Below are 27,436 nucleotides of genomic sequence, written 5' to 3' on the forward strand. Positions count from 1 at the left end.
CGTTCCTAATCCTTAGGAATAAGGACCTTATTGCAAGCCTATCAATTACTTGTTTCGATTTGTAAGAGATTTTGCTCCTGTGTTTAAAGTTTCAAAATGATCCACCGACCATTTAATATTGGGACTTCTATTACAAATCGATAAGGTTGCTTCTCACATTATCCCTTAACGTTTTAGATTGCTGTAAAAACAGTACCAAAAAAAGAGAGATTTTTCAATTCAAACTTGATCAAAAATGCTGGAGCTTCTCTCTCAGCATAATTAATATTAGGATTTATTCCTACGACTCAACAAAACTGCACTTAGCATTACTTAGCGCAATGCTGCGCTTCATGGAAAGTCATTTTTTTTAATTCTTTAATAGGAGACTGTTCAATTAATTTCTTGAAAATTTGAGGTTCTGTCTTCCTCATACAGAAAACATGAAAGGCATTTCTGCACCATTGCAATGCAGTTGGTTTCATATAAAGTTGATGAAAGAATAAAACTATGTACAAAAATTCAGTCCATCAAGAAAAGATTAGTCCCTGTTACTTAAGCAAAAAAGTTCGATAGATGAAATCAAAACCTGAGTGACTACTAGCCCTAGGGTGAACGGTAAAATTACGCACATAGGCATTAGTATTTATTAACAACGAATAAATTAAAAAATTGTGGCAAAATGTAAAATAAACATTGCATTTTTAACAAAAGCTAAAAACAAGGAGAAAATTCCGAATGTAAAAAAGTTACAAAAACTATAATTATACATAATATGTACAGAATATGGAAGGAATTGACTTTAGATGGAAGCAAATCAAAGCCTCGTTTTGTTAAGTTCAAATGTTCTCTTATTATCCGTATAATTTCATTGCCCTGGTCCAGACAGAGATTTATCCATGAACTTCCTCTTGGAATAGCACAACCACCATTTAGAGGGCTTGTTATCCTCTCCGAATACTTTCTCACAGATTCTGACACCTGTTTCATGCCTAATTTGCTGCAGATACTGCCGCATCAAGTCTAAAAATAGAAAACAATTACCGATCAATATGGATATTAGAATTAGACAAGTAGTGAACTATACAAAAATATAGCACAACTGGACAAGGTTCAGCAAAATACCCAGTCACATTTAGTGCGGTGAAATGAGGTGGCAGAAGTTTAATAAATAAAATAATAATATTAATATAATATAAATATAATTTATATATAAATATAATTATATTAATAATAAAATTACAGTCACACCAATTTCAGAATGAACCCTTGGTTCCGAACTGTGGTTCCAAAGCATTCCAACTTAGTGAGTTTTGATGGTGGACAATTCATAGGCGTAGCTAGGTCATTTTGCTAGGGGGGGCCTGGCCCCCCACCACCGGGGGGTCTGGGGGGTACGGAATACCCCCCAGCTCAGCGGGGGGTCCGGGGTTAATTTCTGCCTAAAAATCATCCAGTTTTATGCATTTTAAGGTTCCGGAAAATTTTTGAAATTTCAACTCTATGAGCGCATCTCGAGGCAGTCGGGGCGCTAATTTTCCTTCAATTTCTGCCTAAAATTCACCCAGTTTTATGCATTTTAAGGTTCCTGAAAATTTTTGAAATTTTACCTCTACTTGAGCGCATCTCGAGGCAGTTGCGGCGCTAATCTTCCTTCAATTTCTGCCTAAAAATCACCCAGTTTTATGCATTTTAAGGTTCCGGAAAATTTTTGAAATTTTACCTCTACTTGAGCGCATCTCGTCTCGAGGCATTGTAGATTTGAGTTTGATTTATATGTAGTTTAATTACTCCTGCTTTTATTGTATTTTCCGAAGGAAATACACTATTGCGTTCGCTCCCCTGATATCAGACCTGGACCAAAGACCATGTAAGCATCGATCATGAGTCGTAGATTACGAATATGCATGCCGTTTGAATTCATGTTATAAGCATATAAGCATATATATATACATATATGCTTGCCAGTGGTCTAGAAAAGTTCAAATTTATAGCGGGAAAGGACGTATATAAGGAAAAGCCACCTTGAGACGATCATGCGACTCTGTACGACCCCGGGAAATTCCGAATTAAGTATTTCTCTTCTTTAGGACTCCACTCGACCTACTGAGACCATGGGAAAGTCCCATAGGGCAATTTTTCACACGGCGGATGAGGCAATGACGCCTCATAACAGGTACAGATTCTTGACTCATCTTGGATCGATGGTCAGTATTTTCCGGATTCTTCCAGGGTCTCTGCCATTCTCAAAGGGTTGCATTGATGCAATAGAATGGAGAAAACTTCATTTTGGATTTTCCGGAGCACTCTAAGCTTGCCAAGTGGTCTAGAAAAATTCAAATTTTTGGCGGGAAAGGACGTACACATGGAAAAGCCATCTTGAGACGATCTTACAACTCTGTACGTCCCCGGGAAATTCCGAATTAAGTATTTTTCTTTCCAAAGACTCCACTTGACGTACTTAGACCATGGAAAAGTCCCAGGGAAATTTTTTTATACAGCTGAAGAGGCAGTGACGCCTTAAAACAGGTACAGCGTATTGACTCATCTTTGGAACCATGGTCTGAGTTTTCCGGATTTTTCCAGGGTCTCAGCCTTTCAAAAAGGGTTCCATTGATGCAATAGAATGTAGAAAACTTCATTTTGGATTTTCCGGAGCACTCTAAAAGCTTGCCAAGTGGTCTAGAAAAATTCAAATTTCTAGCGGGAAATGATGTGTACATGGAAAACACCTTCCGACAATCTTGCAACTCTGTACGACCCCGGAAAATTCCGATAGATATTTTTCTCATTCTTTAGAATCCACTCGACCTGGTTAGACCATTGGAGAGTCCCAGGGAAATTTTTCATTCGGCTGCAGCGTATTCCTCTTTGGTCGCAAAATTGGCGTCGATTCTCCAGGAAAAGACGGTTTTCCAGGTAATCGACCCTGAGAACTCTGAATTTCATGGTCCCTAAGCTCCGCTACCCGCCTCTTTGGGCAGAAACCGTCTTTTTCTGGAGAATCGACGTCAATTTTGCGACCAAAGAGGAATCTTGAGAAATTTTTGGAGGGAGCAAAGCCCCCCACCTCAGAGGTTACTTTCTGCCGTTCAGGGGGGACAATTAAAACTCTTGGGGGTCACTTAAGATGTAAAAGTGTTCTGCTCCTCAATTTGGATGCAATCAATTTGCGATTCGGAAAGGAGCCCCGATTTTATAACTTCGGCCCCCCGTTTACCCCCCAGGGGACCTAGAGGAGCTTCGGGAAAAATGTGGATTTCTCGGGGTCGATTACCTTATCGATAATCATCTTTTTCTGGAGAATCTACGTCAATTTTGAGACCAAAGAGAAATTATGGAGGGGGATACTGTCCCCCTCTACAGGGACTCATTTTTGGGCCTTGGATGGGCCGATTATGGGTTTTTAGGGGTCAATTTCACGTGAAATTTTCCGTACTTTTCAATTCTGATGCGATTAATCCGCAATTCGGTCGGAAATTGTGACTTTTAGCATCGTGACCCCCCCCCCTTTACCCTCCCCCAGGGGGGGGGGGTCGGGACCACGAAATTCGGATTCCTTGGGGTCAATTCCCTATTCAACCCCGCGGTCCCTGACTCCGTGCGACCTAAAACAACCGAGAAAAAGGCCTGGTACGGGTGGTCTGAAACACCCTGTATTTAAGAGATGCTTAAACAAATTCAAAAGGTCCAAATGTAAGCATTTTTTGTGAAATGTGGATATTCAAGGTTTCAAAGGACCTGAATCAAGAGTTTTCAAATGCCTTTGATACTTAAACTAGCCAGTATAAATTTTTTACTTTCAGAAGTCCCCCTAGGTTTTCCTTCGATAACGTAGATTAATATTTATGAAATGATTAAAAAAATTCTTTTCGTGAATTGCCATAAGAATTAGGCATCAATTTGCAAATCCCCGCACCTTGCAACAGACCCATTGTCCCATTTCGTTTTTCTTATGAAAATTTACGAAGAAGATCAATATGAAACTGAAAATAGGTAAACTAATTTGTGGAGGAATGCCTTTCGAATTCACGTACTTATTCATAAAAGAATTCTTATTGGATTACATCATTTTATCACCTTTATTGACCTTTTTGCAATTACAGCACGGAATACAGCTAAGCGAGCCGGAAGTCACTCGCGGAGCGCCTAACCAGGGGTCCAGGGGGCGGAGCCCCCAGCTAGTCGACGGGAGGCGAGCGAAGCGAGCCACATCCTCAAAGAGCCGGAGTTCATGACTGGCTATCGTTCGTCCTTCCCAGAAGAGTGGCGGGAGGACTTGCAGATCACTCCCTGAGACGGTTTTTGACGATTTCCTACCTGTGTAGCCTGATTGAGCGTTTGCACTGGAAAAAAAGAGAAAAAAAGAAAAAAAAATTGGCATAAATAGACGTCCTGGATGATTTACTGAAGAATTGGACGTTTTTCTATCAAAGATAACTATGTGCAGAGGAAAAGATGGGGTGCTCGCGCATCGTCCATGCTCGGGCCATAAGAATGAATGGGAAATATAAAGCGCCAGTGACGTCAGCGGCAACGACGAGAGAAACGACGACGGGGCGGTCTTTAACTCATGAGCCCTGTCACGGCTCATGGGTGCCGCACTTAGTTCGCTCACAGGTCCGTTTGCTGAGTTGGAGAAGCGAGATTTCACGTTGAATCGAACGGAACTATGTGCACGTTTCTAGGGCGTGGGCAGGGCTTATTAGTTAAAGACCGCGACCGCCTTCCCAATCCTCGTTGCCGCTGACGTCACTGGCGCTTTTATCTCTATATTATACAGCTACAAGCAAAATCTTGGAAGCACTATTTCTGCCGAACTGCCGGACCGATAAGGATGATCTTTACATGTATGTCATCAGTAGTAGATGTAGATATGCAAAAAATCATGAAACCCCGAACTTTTAATGTTGTAGAGCTTTTAAAGCTCATGTCACTTAAGTCCAATCTTAATAGCGTGAGACAATGTCGTTTCCGCTAGAAACGTCAAGGTGTGGGATTCTACCTGAGTGACTCGAATAAACAATAAAAATAGTGTATCTTTCCTTCGGAAAATACACTAAAAACCGGCGCTCCGCTTCGCTCCGCGCCGGTTTTTGGGGGGGCTTCGCCCCCCCGAGCCCCCCCCGGACGCGCGCTTCGCGCGCGTCTTTTCAGGGTCGTCTGCACATCTAGTTTTTCTTCTTTTTAAGTGTCCCGCGCATCCACCGCGGGAAGGAAGTGTATTTCCCGAAGTGGGATTTTTGTAGTCATAAAATCGTACGTCTGTAAGTCATTTGTGTAGTCAATAGTTTTTTCCAGATATTTCCTTTCCTTGGGCCGCTGTGTCACGGACAGTTCTTCCAAAAACTTTCTTCACCTGATCCACTGTACGACGCGCAGTTTGTCCAGAAACTTCCTCCCCCTGACCCACTGTGCGGCGAAAATTTTGTCCAAAAACTTCTTCCCCCTGACCCACTGTGCGACGATCAGCTTGTCCAAAAACTTTCTCCCCCGACCCACTGTGCGGCCCTGCTCCGGCCGGCTCCCCTCATGCCGCGCAGCCCTCGCCTAAAACTTTCAAAGCTCGCCATTTTTAAACGGCTCGGCCGATTAGCTCAAATTCAATACCAAACCAGTCCTAGGGGAGAACTACCACCGGTAAAAATTTCAGCTCAAAATATTCATTTTCGCGCGAGTTATCGAGTGGACAAGATTTGACCTCCCCCCACTTTCGAGCCCCACCCCTCAAAAGCTATTGCCTCAAATTTCAATTTTTTTTCGCAGAATAGTAGTTCTAATGAGTCTTTACTAAATGCAAAAAAATTGGTCAAAATATCTTTCAACGTAAGAAAGATATAACTACTCAAAAATCGAAAAATCTTAAAAAGGCGGAAATACATACATACATATATACATACATACATATGAAGAGAAAAAAAAACACTAAAAACATGCATACACACACACACACACACACACACACACACACACACACACTCACACACACACTCACACACACACACACATATATATATATATATATATATATATATATATATATATATATAGTTTCCTCAAGTAAGAGTTATTGCAACTTGAGCGCATATGGAGTAAGCGTCGTTGCACCATGACGGAGTCGTTGCACCATTGGGGAATAGTTGCACCATTTAGCTTCCTAGAGTAGGAGAACTTGCACCCAGGGGCCGATTGTACTGTAGTGCCCTCTATATTAATTTTAAAGTGTTCCAGAGTTGTCCCAGAATTGCCTGCAGACTAAAGTACGATATTTTCTAGTGGTGGGCAATTTTATTTTTTATTTATTTTTATTTTTTTCTTTTTTAATTAGGTAGGTATTTATTTTTTTATTTATCTATTTTATTTATTTTTTTTACTTATCTATTTTTTTACTTATTTATTTTTTTTTACTTATTTATTTTTTTTTACTTATTTATTTTTTTTACTTATTTATTTTTTTATGTATCTATTTTTACTTATTTATTTTTTTATTTTTTGTAACGTGATTCAATTCCCTCATGTTCTTTCAAATGCTTACATCGGCCCTTTATCGGCCCAAAGTGAACCGAGGGGGGGGGGGGGGGGGTCCGTAAGATCTAAAAATTTTGGAAATTGGAAATACAATGAAGTGCTAATGTGAGGTATGTGAACAAAACTCATAGTTCCGAGCGATTTCCAATGGTTTACGAGGTTACACATAATTTTTGAAATTAATTAACCCCAAGGGGCTTAAAAGCTAAAAATTTTGAAAAGGCATAGCTAAACCTACTATATAAGTGTGACATGTCTAAAAATTCCTCCCAACGACGGCTTTAACGTGGCCAAAGTGCATACTGAAAATTTTGAACTCCAGTGTCCCTAATGGGAGGGGGGCGGGCTAAGGGCTCAATATTTTTGAAAATCGAAAAATTCAAAAACGTGTAAGTGAGGCGTGTCCAAGGACTCAAAGTACCGGACGTAGTTGCACAGGTAAGATGGTTACAAATGATTTTCAAAATTGACTGCCCCCGAGCGGTTTGATGCCCCAAAATTTTGAGAAATCACAGCTAACCCTACTACATAAGTGTGACATGTCAAAAAATTCAGCCAAACAACGGCTTTAACGTGGCTAAAATGGTTACTGAAAATTTTGAACTCCAGTATGCCTAATTGGAGGGGGGGCCTAAGAGCTTAACATTTTTGAAAATCGAAAAAGTCACAAACATGTAAATGAGGCGCGTCGGAAGACTCCGAGTGCACAGTTTTAGCGTAGGCTTTTTAACATTAAGCTCTTAGTCTCTAAATGTAGCAACACCCCTCGGTGTTTTTAATTTGCGCAACCGACGTTGCAAAATTTACCTCGAATTGGTAACAAAATACTTTCGTCTTTGCCGCCAGACCGTTTATCCTGCTTCAATCTCGGCAACTATTGGACCGATTTACCTCGGATTTTTGCAAATGAAAGCTCTAGGTCTCTAAATGTACCAACACCCCTCGGTTTTTCGATTTTCGAAGCGACGTTGCAAAATTTACCTCGAATTGTTAACGAAATATGTTCGTCTCTCCGATCGCTAAGAGATTGTCCTCCTTCAATTAATTTGACCTTTACTAAGGGTCCAAAGAGCGCTGCGGTCGGAAGCGATTCGATTCTGATCGGCGGATCCCGGTCCACGAGGTAGGGTCTTTCTTCTTTGTGAGATCTTTAAAGTTTTTCATGGAGCTCTATCCTTCGATGTGGGTATGAAAATATCCGAAAATATCTCTGCATGTCCAAATATCCATGCAATATCTAACGCTGCCGCGCCACGGCCTTTGATTTTGCGTCGGGCCCGCTTTTTTATAGACAACCTTACATACTTCCTTTTTTTTGTAAGTAACTACAACAAAATTTCCAGATCAATAAAAAAATCACTTGACATTCTCCCCTAAAATTAACGGTTTCAAAGAAGAATGATCAGAAAGTTCGTTGATGATAACAATTTTGTCGCCGCTCTTTTTAAGTCCTGAAATTTTGGTTACAAGAATATTTTTAATTAGATTTTTCCGTAAGTGGTCACTACCAAATTTTCCGCTCTTTAAGGAGATTTACAGACATTTTCCTCTTTAATCAATGGTTTAGAAGAAAAAGGATAAGCAAGGCGCTTATCGTAGAAATTTTTTCCGCAGTTTTCTTCACACCACAAATTTTTTTTATAATTTTTCCCTAAAAATCGATAGCTTTTAAGGGTCAAAATCGAAAGTTCGCCAAACGAGCTGAAACCAAGCATGTTCGCTTGAAAATGACCCGCTGAGTGCGATTTTCCGGTCGGAAAAGCTCCTCGAGTCCGCTGCTTGGCGCTATCTCCGAAAAACGCCTGGCAAAAACGGTGAAAAACGTGCAAGAAACACTCGTTTCAGACCAGTTTTTCGCTGTTTCTCGGCTCAGGAAGCCCCGCAGAGCCGCGGGATTGTGCGCAACCGATCCAGCACTTTCATCTACTTAGGATCCGACTGAAATCTCGGAATTTTTTCTCTGGACGAGAATCAAGAAAAATTGACAGGGGTTACATGGACTAAATTTTAAGGGTCAAAATCGAATGTTCGCCAAGCTGAAAACAAGCATGTTCGCTTGCAAATGACCCGCTGAGTGCGATTTACCGGTCGGAAAAGCTCCTCGAGTCCGCTGCTTGGCGCTATCCGCGAAATACGCCTGGCAGAAACGGTGAAAAAGTTGGAAGCTAAAAAGTTGGAAAAATTCGATTTTGAGTTGGGCCCAGAAGCGACGGTTGATCATATTCAAGTATGTTACGTGTCTAGGTGTCCTTGACACCATATTCGAAGCTCATCATTCGTCTCCTTTGAGCCCAGGTCGAAATCTGAGGTAGAACCGCGAAAAACGCGAAATTTCAGCTATTTTCGCCTTCGGTGCCATGTTTAGGCCCCTGTTTCGCAGCCAAAAAACGTGAGTAGGTATCGGCAAAACTCGATTATTTCTGTCAAATATGCACCGTCAACTGCCGTATATCCAAAAATTTCTCAATTCCGTGGAGTGGCCGATTTCGGCCCAAGTCGCAACCCCTCCTTTGACACTTCTTTAAAGATATTTTAGAATATTTTCTTCTGAAATCAACGGTGTATTAGAAAAATAAGAAAAAAGGGCGCTAATCGCAAAAGTTTTGGCCGCAGCTTTCTTAATACTCCATATATTTGGTCAAAATTATTTTTGCGATTAGACTTTTTTTTAAGTGGGTGAAAAAAATGCTCCGATTCAATAAACGATCAATATGAAGACATACCTACTCCTCTAAAACAGGTGGTTTGAAGGAAAAATAAGAAAACATGTCGCTGATCGTAAGAGTTTTTGCCACAGTTTGTTTTTAAGACCTATGTCCTCAGTCCCGAGAATTTTTTTTGTAAAAATTTTTGTAATTGACTACTAGAATATATACACTTTTTGAAAAATATCAAAAAGGCGAAAATATGTCGTTTTCGATCCGAGGGAGATTTTGCAACGAAGATCATGAAAATTGAATAACTTAAGAGTTATGGCTCATCCAGATCCCAAGAGCTTTCGTCTAAAGCAAATCCGAGGTAAATCGGTCGAATAGTGGTTGATATCGAAGGAGGACAAATTGCCAAGTGGCAAAATCGAAATAAGTGCCCATCAATCCCAGGTAAATTTTGCAACGTCGGTCATGCAGATGGAAAAACCGAGGGATGTTGGTACATTTAAAGACTAAGAGCTTTCAGTAGTAAAAATTCGAGGTAAATTGGTCCAATAGTTGCCAAGATTGAAGGAGGACAAACTCTTAGCGGTCGGAGAGACGAACATATTTCGTTAACAATTCGAAGTAAATTTTGCAACGTCGGTCACGCAGATCGAAAAACCGAGGAGTAGTGGCACATTTAGCGGCTAAGAGTTTGTATTTCAAACAATTTTGAGGTGAATCGGTCCAGTAGTTTTCGATATCATACACGGAGAAAAAAACTTCGTGCGTGGGACCCGAAGTTTGTAGGTCATATGGTTCTCTGAAGTTTTCAGATTGAGCATCTAAACACTTTAGATCTAGCTGTCGAGGTTCGGATCACACATCTGAAACTTCAGTTCTTACATCTTAAGTACTTCAGATGTGAGAACCAAAGTTTTTCTGATGTGAGAACCGAAGTACTTTAGATGTAAGAACTGAAGTTTCAGATGTGTGATCCGAACCTCGACAGCTAGATCTAAAGTGTTCAGATGCTCAATCTGAAAACTTCAGAGATCCACATGACGTAAACTTCGTATCCCACGCACGAAGTTTTTTTCTCCGTGTAGAAGGACAGGACAAACTGTCTAGCGGCAAAGGCGAAAATATGTCGATTTCGATCCAAGATAAATTTTGCAACGATGGTCATAAAAATTGAATAACTTAAACGTTATGGCTCATCCGGCAGCCTGATTGTTGAATTTTTTGGTTTGTCGGGACGACATAGATGACACAGGTTAAAAGAAGGAGCGAGATTGGTCGGCTATGTCTTATCGCTGCTTTGTCGTGCCTTTGTCAGGTGGAATGGACGACATGTCGGAAACTTAAGAGGTGCCGTTAGCTTGTCGTGAGTTCAACCCGACATAGGCACGACAAAGCAGCGATTAGACGTAGCCAACCAATTATGCCCCGCCATTTAACCTATGTCATCTATGTAGTCCCGACAAGCAAAAAATTTCAAAAATCAGGCAGCTGATCCTAAGAGCTTTCGTCAAAAGCAAATCCGAGGTAAATAGGTCTAAGAGTTGTTGATATCGAAGGAGGACGAATTGCAAAGTGGCAAAATAAAAAATTATGGTTATCAATTCGAGGTAAATTTTGCAACGTCGGTTTCGCAAATGGAAAAACCGAGGGTTGTTGGTACATTTAAAGACCTAGAGCTTTCATTTGTAAAAATCCGAGGTAAATTGTAGTCCAAAAATTGCCAAGATTAAAGGAGGAAAAAGTCTGGCGGCAAAGACGAAAGTATTTTGTTACCAATTCGAGGTATATTTTGCAACGTCGGTTTCACAAATCGAGAAACCGAGGGGTGTAGGTACCTTTAGAGGCCTAGAGTTTTCATTTGCGAAAATCCGAGGTAAATCGGTCCAACAGTTCCGAGATTGAAGGAGGTTAAACGGTCTGAGGGCAAAGACAAAAGTATTTTGTTCCCAATTCCAGGTAAATTTTGCAACGTCGGTTTCGCAAATCGAAAAACCTAGGGCTCTTGGTAAATTTAGAGACCTAGAGCTTTCATTTGCAAAAATCCGACGTAAATTAGTCCAAAAATTGCCGAGATTGAAGGAGCATAAACGGTCTGGCTGCATGGACGAAAGTATTTTGTTACTAATTCGAGGTAAATTTTGCAACGTCGGTTTCGCTAATCGAAAAACCGAGGGGTGTCGGTACATTCAGATACACTGACCTATCATTAGCTAGAATATGAGGTAAATCGGTCCAATAGATGCCGAGATTGAAGGAGGAGAAACGGTCTGGCGGCAAAGACGGAAGTATTTTGTTACCCATTCGAGGTAAATTTTGCAACGTCGGTTGCGTAAATCGAAATAGCGAGGGGTGATCGTACTTTCAGAGACTTAGAGCTTTCATTTGCAAAAATTTAGTGTAAATTGTTCCGAAAAATGCAGAGATTGAAGGAGAATAAACGGTCTGGCGGCAAAGACGGAAGTATTTTGTTACCCATTCGAGGTAAATTTTGCAACGTCGGTTGCGTCAATCGAAAAACCGAGGGGTGCTGGTACATTTAAAGACACAGAGCTTTCATTTGGTAGAATATGAGGTAAATCGGTCATATAGTTAACGAGATTGAAGGAGGATACGCGGTCTGGCGGCAACGACGAAAGTATTTTGTTACCAATTCAAGGTAAATTTTGCAACGTAGGATTCGCAAATCGAAAAACCGAGGGGTGTTCGTACATTTAGAGACCTGCAGCTCTCATTTGCAAAAATCCGAGGTAAATTCGTCCAAAAATTGCCGAGATTGAAAGGAGTATAAACGGTCTGGCGGCATAGACGAAAGTATTTTGTTACCATTTCGAGGTAAATTTTGCAACGTCCGTTTCGCTAATCGAAAAACCGAGGGGTGTGGGTACATTTAGAGACACTGAGCTTTCATTTGTTAGAATATGGGGTAAATCGGTCCAATTAGTGCCGAGATTGAAGGAGGTGAAACGGTCTGGCGGCAAGGCGGAAGTATTTTGTTATCAATTCGAGGTTAATTTTGCAACGTCGGTTGCGTAAATCGAAATAGCGAGGGGTGTTCGTACTTTCAGAGACTAACAGCTTTCATTTGCAAAAATTCTTTGTAAATTGTTCCGAAAATTGCAGAGATTGAAGGAGAATAAACGGTCTGGCGGCAATCACGAAAGTCTTTTGTCCTCGATTCGAGGTAAATTTTGCAACGTCGGTTGCGTAAATCGAAATAGCGAGGGGTGTTCGTACTTTCAGAGACTAACAGCTTTCATTTGCAAAAATTCAGTGTAAATTGGTCCGAAAATTGCCGAGATTGAAGGAGAATAAACGGTCTGGCGGCATGGACGAAAGTATTTTGTTACCAATTCGAGGTAAATTTTGCAACGTCGGTTGCGTAAATCGAAATAGCGAGGGGTGTTCGTACTTTCAGAGACTAACAGCTTTCATTTGCAAAAATTCAGTGTAAATTGGTCCGAAAATTGCCGAGATTGAAGGAGAATAAACGGTCTGGCGGCATGGACGAAAGTATTTTGTTACCAATTCGAGGTAAATTTTGCAACGTCGGTTGCGTAAATCGAAATAGCGAGGGGTGTTCGTACTTTCAGAGACTAAGAGCTTGCATTTGCAAAAATTCCGTGGTAAATTGGTCAGAAAATTACCGAGATGGAAGGAGGACAAACTTTTAGTGGCGGGTGGGACGAACATATTTTGTCCTCAATTCGAGGTAAATTTCGCAACGTCGGTTGCGCAAATCGAAAAACCGAGGGTAGTTGGTACATGTAGCGACCTAAAGCTTGCATTTGCAAAAATCCGAGGAAAATTAATTCGAAAATTGCCAAAATTGAAGGAGGATAAGCGGGCTTGCGACAAAGACGAAAGTATTTTGTTACGAATTCGAGGTAAATTTTGCAACGTCGGTTGCGCAAATCGAAAAACCGAGGGGTGGTGGTTCATTTAGAGACTAAGAGTTTTCATTTGCAAAAATACGGTGTAAATTGGTCCGAAAATTGCCGAGATTGAAGGAGGATAAATCGTCTGGCGGCAAAGACAAAACCAAGTCATTATCAGTTTAAGGTAAATTTTGCAACGTCGGGCATGCGATTCGAATAAGTAACGGGTGCTGGCAAATCTGCAAGTTTGTAATTTCCGAGATCGAAGGAGGACAAAAAAATCTTAAAGATTTAATTTTACAGATAGAAGATATCGTTATTGAAAACCATATCTTCGTTCCCAAGCATTTTTAATTTTAGATTTTTTTTTTTTTGTAATTTGCTTAAAAATAAATAACCACCATTCAAAAAATATCATTAAACATTCTTCTTTAAAATGAACGGTCGATATCATCAAAACCTGAAGTATGTTGATTATATAAATCCCGGCAGTGGAGTACTTGCACCTGGTGCAATAACTCCTACTACGTAATGCTTCCACCATGGTGCAATAACTCCTAGTACGTATGCGGATTTTTAAGTTGCAAATGTATAATTTTTAAGGAATATATTGATCAATCATCGAAATTGGGTCTTTATAATAAACGGGCAACAATGTTTTCACTCCCTCCCTCGTTATATATACGGGTTTCGACGATGGTGCAACAACTCCGGAAATCTTGCATGGTGCAACAACTCCTACTCCATATATATATATATATATATATATATATATATATATATATATATATATATATATATATATGTGTGTGTGTGTGTGTGTGTGTGTGTGTGTGTGTGTGTGTGTGTGTGTGACATGAATTTGAATGACAGTGATCTACGATCCGTGATCGGTGCTCTTCACAAGGTCTCGGGTCTGGGTCCGACATCATGGGAGAATGCAATAGTGTATTTTCTTCGGAAAATACACTAACAATGGAAAAGCTCGTGAAGGGCTCCTCATTCGAAGAGTTGAGGAACGGTGCATCGCTCATAGGGTAGGTCCAAGGTATAAGGTTTAACTCAATTTTTCCTGCATCTTCCGGCTTCGATTTGTGGCATTGGTCAATTTACTTGATTGCTGAATTTTTATTAATATTTACAGCAGATAAACAGCAGGTACAAAGTGAGAAGGCAGGCGCTGCGTCGCGTCGGGATGGACCAAATAGTATTAACTCTTTAACGGTCGAAATCCGATTTTTTTTTTTAAATTAAGTATTTAAAAATAACATAATAATAAATGGAAATTTCTCCAGTAGGTAAGTGGACTGTGAAATTATGTACATCCAGCTATTCCTCATCATTTACAAATCTGAGTGTTACGTCAAAAATTTTGAAATCGATGCAGCTCGAACACAAAATGGTGTATCAAAATGGAAGAACATTTTTGCCCATACATATGCGTATAGGGCCCGCGAAGCGGGCCTGAGGACGCGAGGCGCCCTCCCGGGGGTTGGGCCGCGTAGCGGTCAGGGGGCAGGGCCCCCTAGTAATTTATACTTCCCATTTATTCTTATTACCCGACCCTAACGAGCACACCCCATATTTTCCACCTGCACAATGCACATAGTTTTGTTTGATAGAAATTTTGATAGGATTACACGCATCGAGGGATTGAGCGTTGGACTGCCGCAATGTGTTTGGAATTCATACATATTATGTAACAATGCATAGGTACCTACATGGGCGGCACCCGATTCCCTCCCGAGATTCCCTCCCGGATCCGATTCCCTCCCGCTAATGACCTCCAATAAAATGAAGCGGCAACGTCGCATTAATCATTCAACTTACCATTTCCAGAGAGGTGCGCTGTTTCCCGTGAGTGTTTCAGGAAAATTAGTGTATATTTACAAAATTATGATGATTTGATGAAGAAAGTGGGCTAGGTTGATAGAAAGTTCCCAAAGTCTGTTTCATATGTATGCATGAAACAAAATTTGAGAACCCTCTCCCCCTTCTTAGAATTTTTACTTTCTCGTTTTAACATATTTTCTTCTTTGACGCATCGGGCTCTCTATACGCCCCTTTTAGTTTTTCTGTGAACATCCGGCAGCCATAAAGAGGGTTAGAAGGGGGAGAGGATTCTCAAATTTTGTTTCATGCATACATATGAAACAGACTTTGGAAACTTTCTATCAACCTAGCCCACTTTCTTCATCAAATCATCATAATTTTGTGAATATACACTAATTTTCCTGAAACACTCACGGGAAACAGCGCACCTCTCTGGAAATGGTAAGTTGAATGATTAATGCGACGTTGCCGCTTCATTTTATTGGAGGTCATTAGCGGGAGGGTATCGGAAACGGACTTGGCCAGCGGTCATTAGCGGGAGGGAATCGGATCCGGGAGGGAATCTCGGGAGGGAATCGGGTGCCGCCCACCTACATTTACGTTATTAGTATGATCTGAAAGTGGTACCTAAGCAATGGGTCACTAAACCATGAACGAATTTCGACTTGCGAATATAGTTTTCTGAAGGAAAATGACGCATAAAACACGATGCACACATTAAAAACGCGAACGATTAACTCAATAACCGAGGAATGCGCAGTTCAAATCGCTCAACTTATACGCATAAATTTAAAACGCCCCGGTTTCGCGCCGCACCGAATGATGTCATCCGGCACCAATCAGAAGCGGGCACGGGTTTCCACGACGTCAGCCAAATGTCTATCTACTCTTTGTATATGAGAACAATACTAAAGTCGAAACTATATCTTTTGAATTCTCGAATCTCATTCATATGTTAGCTGTAATAAAGAAGCAACAATTCCACATTGAAATACGTTTTATTTTAACAAACATCAGTGGAAAATGAGAGAAGACTGCGATATGACTACCGCAGTACATCAACACCGTCAGTTTCCCGCCATATTCGGCTGCGTTTGAAATGTCATGGAGTTTTTAGATTTTTCGAAAGCGGTTTTCTCCGCGATTTCGGCTCCATAAAAATGCAGAAAAATCACCACTTTATCTACTCACATAGTACTTTTAGAATATTCAATAAAATAAACAAGGTTTAGCGATCCATTGATCAGAAAATGGATACCTATTGCAAATTAAACGCTAACTTGCTAAAATACGTGCCAACCTCCATTATTTCTGTTTTCACTATGAAGTCGAATGTTAAGCAGAGATTCTGTCCTGAGCTTCGAAGGTAGGGTTGACAAAAAATCCTGTCAAATATCCATCGCAAACTTATGGTGCCCAGTCGGAAGCCGCGATGTTTCTTTTCCGCAGACTCTCCGCACACGCAGGAGGATTTTCTAAGGAGGATTTTTAACCCCAGTCTTCCGGGCCTAGGCGGAATCTTTCAAACTCAAACCAACTTAAACGCCCTTTTTTCTTTAGAGGAAAATCAGTTCAATTTCAATTCTTTAATCTACTGTATACAGGGTGTACCAAAAGTCCGTACCACCCCTGCTAACTTTTGAACGAATTGAGCTAGGGTATTGAAACTTTGGGAATGTTCCTATCTCAAAGGGGACCATCTTTTTGGGGGGGAGGGGTCAAAATTTTGGACCCCCCCAGGGGGGGGGCGCGGGGGGCCCCCAACTTCTTTTTTCACATAGCAACCCCTATCTTGTGATACATCATTCGAAAGAGCATAAAAAACTAAGAATTTAGGCGCGAACCGCGGATCAATATCTTAATTTTTGACCGAGTTATGATAGGTCAAAGGTCAAATTTGACCTATATTTTCAAAAAATCATAACTCCGGTTTAAATTATCGTAAAGAAAAAAATAAAACGGGGAAATTTACCAAATTGTGTCCGCTTTTAAGTAAAAATTGCAGAAATCACTTCGATTTAATTTTAAGGGGGGCTCGGACCCCCAAATACGTCAATTCAAAGGTCATTCAATTTTCCCGCGAAATAAGCCAATTTCCCATAGATTTGCCTCCACTTTATCTCAGTAGGGTCAAAATTGTGGTGGATGCAAAAGTAACAAAATAAGAACGCTGCACGTTCCTCGCATGCTCAGTGTTAAAGAAGCGCCCTCCAACGCTTTGGCGTTGGAACTGCTTGTTTCGTTTGGACGCCTTCCACTGTTGTCGAGTTTAGACTTTGTTCGGAGGTGGCTGCCGCCACCCATGATTTTGCATGAGTGACTGAGTACAATCATGCTCAGAAAAAGAGGCAGTTTACGAATAGTTAAACTTTCGCTACGAACAATAAAAAAAAAAGTGTGCAACAGTCCCAATGAAGGAACTTTTGGTTGATGACTTGAATGAAGTTTTTTACTTACCCTTGTGATTCCTTGTGAACCCTTGTGTTTCCAGCCTGTAGATAGGGCCGCCACAACTGAAAGGAAGTAAAATAAGAGAAAAAACTGAAGTGAAATTCTAGATGTTGGAAAAAAAAAAGAATTTAGTGATTGTCACTTGAAAATAAAAATACTTGATCTTTTGAATTAACTTTTTGGTGGGAAGCCAAAGCTATTTGCTGTTTTGGAAGCTTCTTCAGAATTACAAAGAAGCAACATTTTTACAACACTATATAATCGTGCTGGTTCCTTTTTGCTAAATTCTATCTACACATACTACATCAACAAAATCTCACACAGTGATGGAAGGATGGTTAGAATTAAGGCTGGAAATCGTTAAAAAACCTTAAATCGGCCTTATTTTCCGAGAGCTCGACAGAATATTTTCGTTTCCGTCTTAAAGTAATGTATTTACATGATACTTCAAGGTTCTGAAGAGAAATCATGAGTCCATCGACTTTTCATTTACCTAACTTTAGTTCAAACGAACCGTGCACATAGTTCTGTTTGATAGAAATAGGTACGTCCAAATATAGTATGATATGACCAAGCAGCATAACTCGTTCAATATCAACCGACCGAGATAGGCTTTTTGAAAAATTCTGTTTATACCGTCATCCACCTGACACCCTTGGTTTCTTCCACCTTGCTTTCATCGATCAGTGACACACACTGGTTACCAGATGTGAAATTCAGATGAAAAAAATGAAAGAAACAAAGGAAGTCATACCTACTACCGCGGTGGATGACGTTTTAAACCGACTTTTTTAAGCGCCATCGGTAAATATGGAACATAGAAAGTTGTTATTTGGACAGCTCTTATTATTTTTAGCTGGGTACCTAACCTAATCAAACATCAAGGCATGATTTTGTGACCAGCGCAACTGACCCATTCATGCGTTCACTGAATCACATACGAACCTAGAAAAAACAAACGAACTTACGACTTTGGACTTTCGCAGCCTTTGCTTGGCTAATACTTGAATATGTGAGCTAACTTGTTGTCTAGTTCTTGTTTTCCCAGTTCGTGACTTGATGTGTCTGGCAATGAGTTCAAGCCGACCTGAAATCAAATTGGGAACGGGGACTTTTAGAAATACTCCGAGAGAATTGAAGAGATTATGTCAAACGATCAATTCTTTCATTGTCATAGACATATGTATATACAGGGTTATCCAAAAGTCACCTACCACCCCTGTAACTTTTTTCCTAATTGAGATAGAAGTTTGAAACTTTGGGAATGTTCCTCGGTCGAAGGTAGCAACTTTTTGGTTCTCCCAAAATTTTGGGGGGCGGGGGCTAACTTTTTTTTCAAATGGCAACCCTACTTTTGTGATACCTCATACGAGAGATAATAAAAAAGAAAATTTTGGCGAAAACCGCAGGTCAAAATGTTGATTTTTGACAAAATGGCGGCCGGTCAAAGTTCAAAATGGCGGAAATTTGGCATCTCCGTTATTTATCGGCGGATTGGTCTGAAACTCAGAATCCTAGGGTCTTTCGGGACGAGAAAAACGATTCTGGCATTAGTTTTCCAGAAATGTCAGTCCTTTTCAAAATGACGGCAGATTAAAATGGCGGCTTAGAGCGGGAAGTGGAAATTTAGGCTGCTTATCGTCGGATTTGTATGAGACTTGGTATCCGGGGGTATTTTGGCACGAGAAGAACGAATCTTTCATTGGATTTTTGAATTTTTTAATAACTTTAAATGGCAACTTTAACTTTAATGGTAACTTTTTAATAACTTTATGGCAGAAAAAATGCGAATGGCGATGGTGGATGCGGATTTTCCTTTATTTTTCCGCCACCATTTTGACGATATTCAGTGTTTCAAAAATCTAATGAAAGATTAATTTTTTTCGAACCAAAAACCACCAGAGTATTGACTTTTGTGCAAATCCATCGGTAAGCAGCCGTGATATGGATTTTCCGTCATTTTTTCGCCGCCATTTTAAAGTTTTTAAAAAATTCAAAAATCCAATGAAAGATTCGTTCTTCTCGTGCCGAAATACCCCCGGTTACCAAGTCTCATACAAATCCGACGATAAGCAGCCTAAATATCCACTTCCCGCTCTAAGCCGCCATTTTAACCGCCACCATTATGAAAAGGACTGACTTTTCCGGAAAAATAATGCCAGAATCGTTTTTCTCGTCCCGGAGAACCCTGGGATTCTGAGTTTTAGAAAAATCCGCCGATAAAAAACGGGGATGCCGAATTTCCGCCATTTTGAGCTTTGACTGGCCACCATTAGTAAAAAATCAACATTCCGACCTACGGTTTGCGCCAAAAATTTTCTTTTTTTATTATCTTTCGAATGAGGTACCTATCACAAAAGGGGGGTTCCTATTTGAAAAAAAGTTAGCCCCCGCCCCCCTTAGGGGGGGCCGCGGCCGCCCACCAAAATTTTGGGGGAACCAAAAAGTTGCTACCTTAGACCGAGGAACATTTCCAAAGTTTCAAACTTATATCTCAATTAGGAAAAAAGTTACAGGGGTGGTAGGTGACTTTTGGATAACCCTGTATTGTATTATTCTACTTGGTTTTTTGAAAATGCTTATAATCTCTTCTTGTTAATGTCTTTAATGTTTATAATCTGTGAGACTTTAGAAATTAACGTTTTACCGTATATGATTATACCTGGATTTCATGGTCTCCAATTTTTAATAATTATTGTGTAAATATATTTGTTGCCGATGTAATTTATAATTTTATAGAAGTTGCAATTTTTTTTTTTTTTTGTTGAAGAGATCCAAATATAACTGAATTAAGTAAAACTCTTTTGGCGAAACCTTAATCAAGTAAAAATACACAAAAAGTTGTGTCTGTGGTGCGACTGCATGGTCTCGGGCGGATTAGGGAGCTAACACGAAGAGAGAAAAGCTAAAATATAATTAGTGGCAAGAAATAAAAATTCATAGATTCTTCAAAGCAATTTCTCCCACATTTTTTCCATTTACATTTTGAGCTTTTCCCTAGCTATCCTTGTAGTGATCATGGTCAAAGGATGTAATTACCATACAGCTTGCCATTGTAGAGGATCTTGCGGCGGTTGTTAGGCGGGTAGATGGAGAGGCCCTCCTGGAAGCTCTGCTCGATGTCGGGGCTCCAGACGCCCTCTCGCTCGGCGTCGGCGAAATCCTCGTCGTTGCTACTGTCGCCCACGCCAAGCCGCGTGGGCGACAGATCTAGGGCGTGCTTCGAGTCCGAGCTGAAACCATTCGCGTCAGTAGCTTGCGGCCCGGCGCTGGTCGGAGTCCGCGGCGAGGAAATGGTACCAGATACCGATCCATACCCTGCAAACCAGGAAGAGACTCAATCTCAAACTCATGCTTAACACGCGGAATTCCTTAAAAGCAAAGGTCGAAAGATACTCAACTCATTCCGTCATTGGACGTACAGGGTGTACCAAAAGTCCGTCCCACCCCTGCTAACTTTTGAACGAATTGAGCTAGGGTAATGAAACTTTGAGAATGTTCCTATCTCAAAGGGGACCATCTTTTGGGGGGGTCAAAATTTTGGTCCCCCCTCGGGGGGGGGGGGGGGGCGCGGGGGGCCCCCAACTTTTTTTTTCAAATGGCAACCCCTATCTTGTGATACATCATTCGAAAGAATACATAAAAAACTAAGAATTTTGGCGCAAACCGCAGATCAATATCTTAGTTTTTGACCGAGTTATGATAGGTCAAAGGTCAAATTTGACCTATTTTCAAAAAATCATAACTCCGGTTCAAATTATCGTAAAGAAAAAAAGAAAACGGGAAAATTTACCAAATTGTGTCCACTTTTAAGTAAAAATTGCAGAAATCACCGGGGCTCGGATCCCCAAATACGTCAATTCAAAGGTCATTCAATTTTCTCGCAAAATAAGCCAATTTCCCCGCAAAATAAGCCAATTTCCCCCAGATTTGCCTCCACATTATCTCAGTAAGGTCAAAATCAGTTCAACATTACGTTGGGCAAGTCCCCAAATTTCGGGAAAATAAAAAAAAAACGAAATTTAAATGGTCAAATTTAATCACCTGAAATTTCGTTTTTTTTTTTTATTTTCCCGAAATTTGGGGACTTGCCAACGTAATTTTGAACTGATTTTGACCTTACTGAGATAATGTGGAGGCAAATCTGGGGGAAATTGGCTTATTTTGCGGGAAAATTGAATGACCTTTGAATTGACGTATTTGGGGATCCGAGCCCCCCCCCCCCCCTTAAAATTAAATCGAAGTGATTTCTGCAATTTTTACTTAAAAGTGGACACAATTTGGTAAATTTTCCCGTTTTATTTTTTTCTTTACGATAATTTGAACCGGAGTTATGATTTTTTGAAAATAGGTCCCGGATTTACATTTTTAGCGCCCTAGGCTAAACTTAAGGTGGCGCCCTTAAAAGTAGTCGCTCTCGGGGACCCCCCCCCCCCCTCCAGAAGGAGAATGTTCAAATTCACCTTTAAAATAACACGATTTTAAACAGTTTTGAGGTACGTTTACGTTTGCAAGTTGGTTTTGAAAAATAAAAAGTAACAAAAGACTCGTTAGATTAGAAAAAAAAATTAATTCTCAAAGATTTTGCGCCCTTCAGAATGTTGCGCCCTAGGCTACAGCCTATGTAGCCTATTGGTAAATCCGGCCCTGATTCATAACTCGGTCAAAAACTAAGATATTGATCTGCGGTTTGCGCCAAAATTCTTAGTTTTTTATGTTCTTTCGAATGATGTATCACAAGATAGGGGTTGCCATTTGAAAAAAAAAGTTGGGGGCCCCCCGCGCCCCCCCTGGGGGGGGACCAAAATTTTGACCCCCCCCCCCCCCCCCCAAAAAAAAAGATGGTCCCCTTTGAGATAGGATAATTCCCAAAGTTTCATTACCCTAGCTCAATTCGTTCAAAAGTTAGCAGGGGTGGGACGAACTTTTGGTACACCCTGTATTTCTAAACGGACCTAACAATAAGTGCCATAGGGTGAGAAAGGTAGAGGGGGGCTTGGATATTGGCGATACTCGCAATGCTTTTCCATGGCGCTTAGGTCCGTTTGACAGAACGCTCTATCCGGGACAGTAAATTCCTCAAAAGGAACTCTTTTGTTTAAGTATTTAAGCTGGTATTGATACGAGAGTTCAGAAAAATATTTAATTATTAAATTAATGTGAACAATGATAAAAAAAGACATTCAAAGTTATGCTAAATTACTTCAGTCCAAATAAAGTGGAAAGTAGCATGTAACAATACTGTGGAAAATGAGAAAAAAATTTGATCTGCCCATGTTTCTACCAACAATAAGTTGGAATTAAGAGGAGTGGAAAACATACCTCCAAAAAAGAACGGCCACATGAGGGGAAAGATCGAGAAACGGTGACGAAGGGAAGAAGGCGCGGATCGGAACTCTTGAACTGATTGCTGGCAAGTTATTGGAGACCCACATCACTGGCGATTTCCGATTAGGGTGCGTAAGCAATTTTCAAAACAATGAAGCACGCGTTCCCACGTGAGACAATTGTCGCCGTTTCAGTCAAATTAGCGAAAAAAGGCAGGCTACTACCAGGGACAATTGAACATATTTATAGAAACTATGTGCATAGAGATTGCGTGTCGCATAATTCCATAAATACGTCCAATTTGCAAGCTTATTTTGCGGGAATGTTTCTACTCGATGAACATAAGAGTTTCACACAGTCTGAAGCTGGGAGTGACCTACCCAAAAACGCTTAGGTACTCAACACACTACAAACTAGAGCGTAACTTCGTCTAAATAATTATTAACAAATGAAAATCCAACTTACATTTCAACTTTGATGGTGGTCTGGCAAATGTTTTCTACTGATTTAGCTGATGCGTTGCCACTTGGAACGCGTTGTTGGACCGATGGTTCCATTGACACATCAACGATTTTATTCTTTTAAGTTGTTCATTTGGGTATAAATTATGGGCCGCCGTATGGGTAAAAATGCGACAACATTCAACAAGACTGAGAAAATATTTTCTCTCTGAGAATTTTTTTTCCCCCAACGAGAAAACTTTTTTTTCTTGAGAATTTATTTTTTTTTGCCGCGAGAATTTTTTTTATTGAGGCAATATTTTTTGCCTTGATAATTTTTCTTCCGAGTTTAGAGAGAAATTATGCACTCAAGCCACCGTCACTACGTTGCCAGCCTGTACTAAAAAGAAATAGGCGACTTTCTTGAAATGGATAGTACACCGCAAAGACATTGAATCACGTAGACCGTGCGTTCGGCTCGGTTTAGCACTGGCGGAGCGAGGCAAGTCTCCAGGAGCCCCATGATATGTGATTGGCTTACTTTTTGCATAATTTTACTCATTTTTGCGAAAGAACGCTCATTTATGTACATTCTTGGCCATCTTGGTTAGAATTGAAATCTGTAGGCTGGCAGTGAAATTTCGTGTGTTAGAAGTTGCTCAGAAGGGTGGCTGCACTTTTGGGCCCTACTCTCGCCTCTCGCTATAAAGGTACTCTACTATGACCATTCCAAAAACGTTGCTGCCTCCTAATTGTACAGTCGGGCAACGCAGGAACGGAGGCGTGAATTTATATTCATTTTTTTTCTCTCTCCGCGACGAAAAAAAATTGTCGGCGCAGAAAGTATTATCTCGTTAAAGTAAATATTCTCCCGAGGGTAGCAAAATTATTATCTCGCGAAGATAAAAAAATTCTCAAGCAAGAATATTTTCTCGTTGGGGGAAAAAAAATTCTCGGAGAGAAAATATTTTCTCGGTCTTGTTGAAATGTTGTCGCATTTTTACCCATACGGCGGCCCATACATGGAGAGGGTAGGAACCATTAATGACTCACTGGAAACCATGAAATACTTTCGTCTCACAAGTTGTCAGTCCCCGTTCCTCTCATGAGACAACAGTGCCCAAGTTCAGACGTTCGTCCCGATCTGACCTATCTCCCACTCAGTCAGTTGGGCCGAGCTCATGCCACATCTCTAAATGTCGAGAATGACTTGATCTTCTCTGACCACCTGCCTTAGTGTGCAACTTAACTCAGCCACTGCTGTTGTGAAAAACACTCTGCCATTTTGGACGAACAAGAGCTACGATTCTCTGTTGCGGAGTGTAGCACCTATGAAAAAATTAGGTTACAGGCGATGCAAAAAATTAGTGGCCTTGAAACTCAGTGTTGAATTTGGATGTATTACTTGCTACTAAAACATATTATCGCTTATTCATTCTTTGGTTGCACCTCAATTTTCACATGAGCCCTATACGAGCCAAGTTATGTGGACATTATAGCTCATGCAGCTAGTACAATACAAAATTACGCCTATCTGTCATGGGAGTGATATTATGTCCCCTATTTCCATTATTTTTGTACCTAAACTGCCTTGATGTCTTCTCATAAGGTTACTCAAACACATGACCTCTTCCAATCCTCTCAGTGAACATGAAACGGTACCTCTTGAATCTTGAATATCTCACTCGTTTGACATAGCACTATAAGCGTATAGGACCTACAACTAAAATAATCTGTTCCGTGACATTAACAACTGACCCATTGTACTTTTCCTACAATTGTGGCTTTGCATGTTAGAATTTCCAGTGGAGATTTAATAGAAATGTTGTGCCTGTGAGCGGTGCTTCCGGCTCTTCGTTCCTTGATTATTTACGAGCACCTAGGCAATATAGATTGCTGTAGAACTTAAGCATGACCAAATTTCACCTTGGAGGAGCATTTTTTCATTGAACTGTTTGTAGGGACCAAGATATGAATGAATCCAAGCCTTCAGAGCGAATCAGTATATAGTCTCTCAGGTTCCATTCTTACTTACTCTATGCTGGGTCATTATTTCACAAACAAACTGGAGTGCAGAATAGTATATTTGTTTTTTTCAAAAGTGCAATAAATGAGAAAAATCACGTAACTTTGCACTAACCTACATTTTGGGAACTGAATGATTAAGAAATTCAATCTTTGTGTTGGATCCGAGGGGAAAAAAGAAGATAATCCAAACCTGATTTCAGATGCCTACTTTTCCTCAGTTTAAAATTTGCTGAGAATATTTGAAAATAAATTGTTGGCAACTCGGTTTTGGTATGTGTTCCTCTGAACCTGTTTTTTACATTAGGCAGAGCAAAAAGTAAAATCCTCAGTTTCAAGAGAGTTCTTTTAAAATTTAATTTTAAGATTAAATCTCAGGTAGGTATCATAATAATTGAGAAGTTACACCGATTTATAGTTTTTGAGAAAATTGCAATTTTATGAACATTTTAAAATTTCATTCTAAATTGATCAGCCTAAGATCTAGGTCTTTTTTTTTTTTCAATGGGTCAAATTTGCATATCAAGTATAAATAGAGTCGTATAGCTGAACGGTAACAACCTCATCCAACTAACACCAAATGACCATTCAAATGCCTTGTATAATGCTGTTTATTTGTTTGTTTTTCAGGGTTTTGAAGGGCTTTCTGCACTCCAGCTTGCGCCTTCTTTCTGGATATCTTGCATTCTGGATTAAGAAAGCGGCTACTGTTCTATGACATGGCTGTCAGTTTCTCATCTGAGCAGTCATCCAATAGGAAATTAGCAGCAACTAAAAATCATCTGGTTTTGAGAAATTCACCACGAATCGCCTCAAAACAACATCATCAAAAGAAGTTAATTGCAGTGTGTTCAGAGAAAATAAACGTAGTACCCATAGTTTTCCTAAAATTTTATGTGTGACCGAAAATTTCTTAAGAAATTTGAAGTGGTGTGAAGTTCGATTAGTTACCTTTAATATTCATTGCTCTAATCTAAAGGAGAAAATAAATGAAAGTGAAAGTGCTGTGTTCAAAGTATCATGAATAGCATCTTTGGTGTTTTTCTTCAGGTTTTATTTTTGATGAAGGATCAGTTGAATTTGGTGAGTCATGCCCATTATATTTTCCTTTTGCATGCAAATTCACAGAAGATCGTACTTTTTTAATAAATTTCATAGACATTTCAATAATTCCTTTCATTTTAAACTTATAAAAAAATTTGACGTATTTCTGCCAAAAGGAACTATGTGCATTAAGACATAAGCCCTGAGACTCATAAGACTTTATGCATAACAGAGCTCACGTCATAATGCACTTAGTTTTGTTTGGCAGAAGTACGTCCAAATGTCCACAGGGGCACATCGTAAATTGGCCTCAGTGGGAATCGCACCTCTCATGATTCCCCATCAGATTTGTTCTCTCTACGGGAAACCGTGGTTTTTCACAGGCCTGAATATCATGTGCCCCCATGGGACGTCATTCCCATGTGCTCCCATGGGGAGACCTCGTTCCCTTGGGCCCCCATGGGGAGGCCCCGTTCCCATGGGCCCCCATGGGGAGACCCCATTCCCATGGGCCCCCATGGGGAGACTCCATTCCCATGTGCACCCCGGAGTAATTTGCGTCCCAAAATACCATGTGCCCCCGTGGGAATTTTTCTGGATATTGCACATGGGACATTTTTAACAGGGCGTAAAGAACAAAAAATTGATTGATACTAATTGGCTGTAAAAGAAACACGATGCGATAAATAGGGATAAGTACAACATAAACAGATTTTCCAAGTTTTGAACTTTTGACGACAGAACTATGAAAATGACACGAAAATTAGAGAACCTGGATCGAGTGAATAGCTTTGAATTTGAATTTCTAGTACCGAACTAATCTGGCTAAGAAAAAATTAATTATTTCATGAAATATGAAAGAAATAGTCTATTTCTTTCATGATTGCACTATTGTTATCAGCATATCAGCCCTTATCTATGTTATCAAAAATGTGTTTATAACCTCACAAACAGCTTCCCAACGGTTTGTGGTTTGTGCAGAAAATTGAAGGTTTTTCGGTGAAACTCGTTTGCCGTATCTCGGCAGGGAGGGTCGTCTGAATACAAGGCGAAGGCGGATAGGAGTTAAGACAACTCACTTTTGGTTCGGCTGAAAGTGGCCTAAAAAAAATCCAATTCTGATTGGTTCTCGCTCATGGAGGCCGAAACGAGTGCACCAAGATGGCGGTACCTCGAATGTGAACAAGAATAATGAAAATATCACCTAATTGTGGTTTATCAAGAGTAAATTGTCATTTCCATCGGTCCAAAATGAAAAGAGAATAAGAAATTATTC

The 27,436-nt window shown here is 40.3% G+C and overlaps 1 protein-coding gene across 1 annotated transcript; it reads right to left on the reverse strand.

The window, feature by feature from the left end:
* On the reverse strand, positions 1-24,274 carry LOC140225751 (protein scalloped-like). The gene is made up of 6 exons (XM_072305645.1): positions 24,241-24,274; positions 20,363-20,641; positions 18,292-18,410; positions 17,330-17,385; positions 4,060-4,325; positions 1-1,002 (listed from the first exon to the last, which is right to left on the reverse strand). Exons 1-6 carry the CDS (start codon positions 24,272-24,274, stop codon positions 848-850), a joined length of 909 nt encoding a protein of 302 aa, XP_072161746.1. The 3' UTR covers positions 1-847.
* Between the last annotated feature and the right edge of the window lie 3,162 nt (positions 24,275-27,436).

This window comes from Bemisia tabaci, unplaced genomic scaffold (genome assembly GCF_918797505.1).
Source record: "Bemisia tabaci unplaced genomic scaffold, PGI_BMITA_v3".
NCBI lineage: Eukaryota > Metazoa > Arthropoda > Insecta > Hemiptera > Aleyrodidae > Bemisia > Bemisia tabaci.

Excerpts from the sequence above, each read along its gene's own strand:
- LOC140225751 (XM_072305645.1), bottom strand. The coding sequence starts at position 24,274 with ATGAGCTCGGCCCAACTGACTGAGTGGGAGATAG. Across the intron at positions 17,386-18,291 it reads GGCTGCGAAAGTCCAAAGTC|TTGTGGCGGCCCTATCTACA; the intron begins GTAAGTTCGTTT and ends ACTTCCTTTCAG. Across the intron at positions 4,326-17,329 it reads GTTCACAAGGAATCACAAGG|TGCAAACGCTCAATCAGGCT; the intron begins GTAAGTAAAAAA and ends CTTTTTTTCCAG.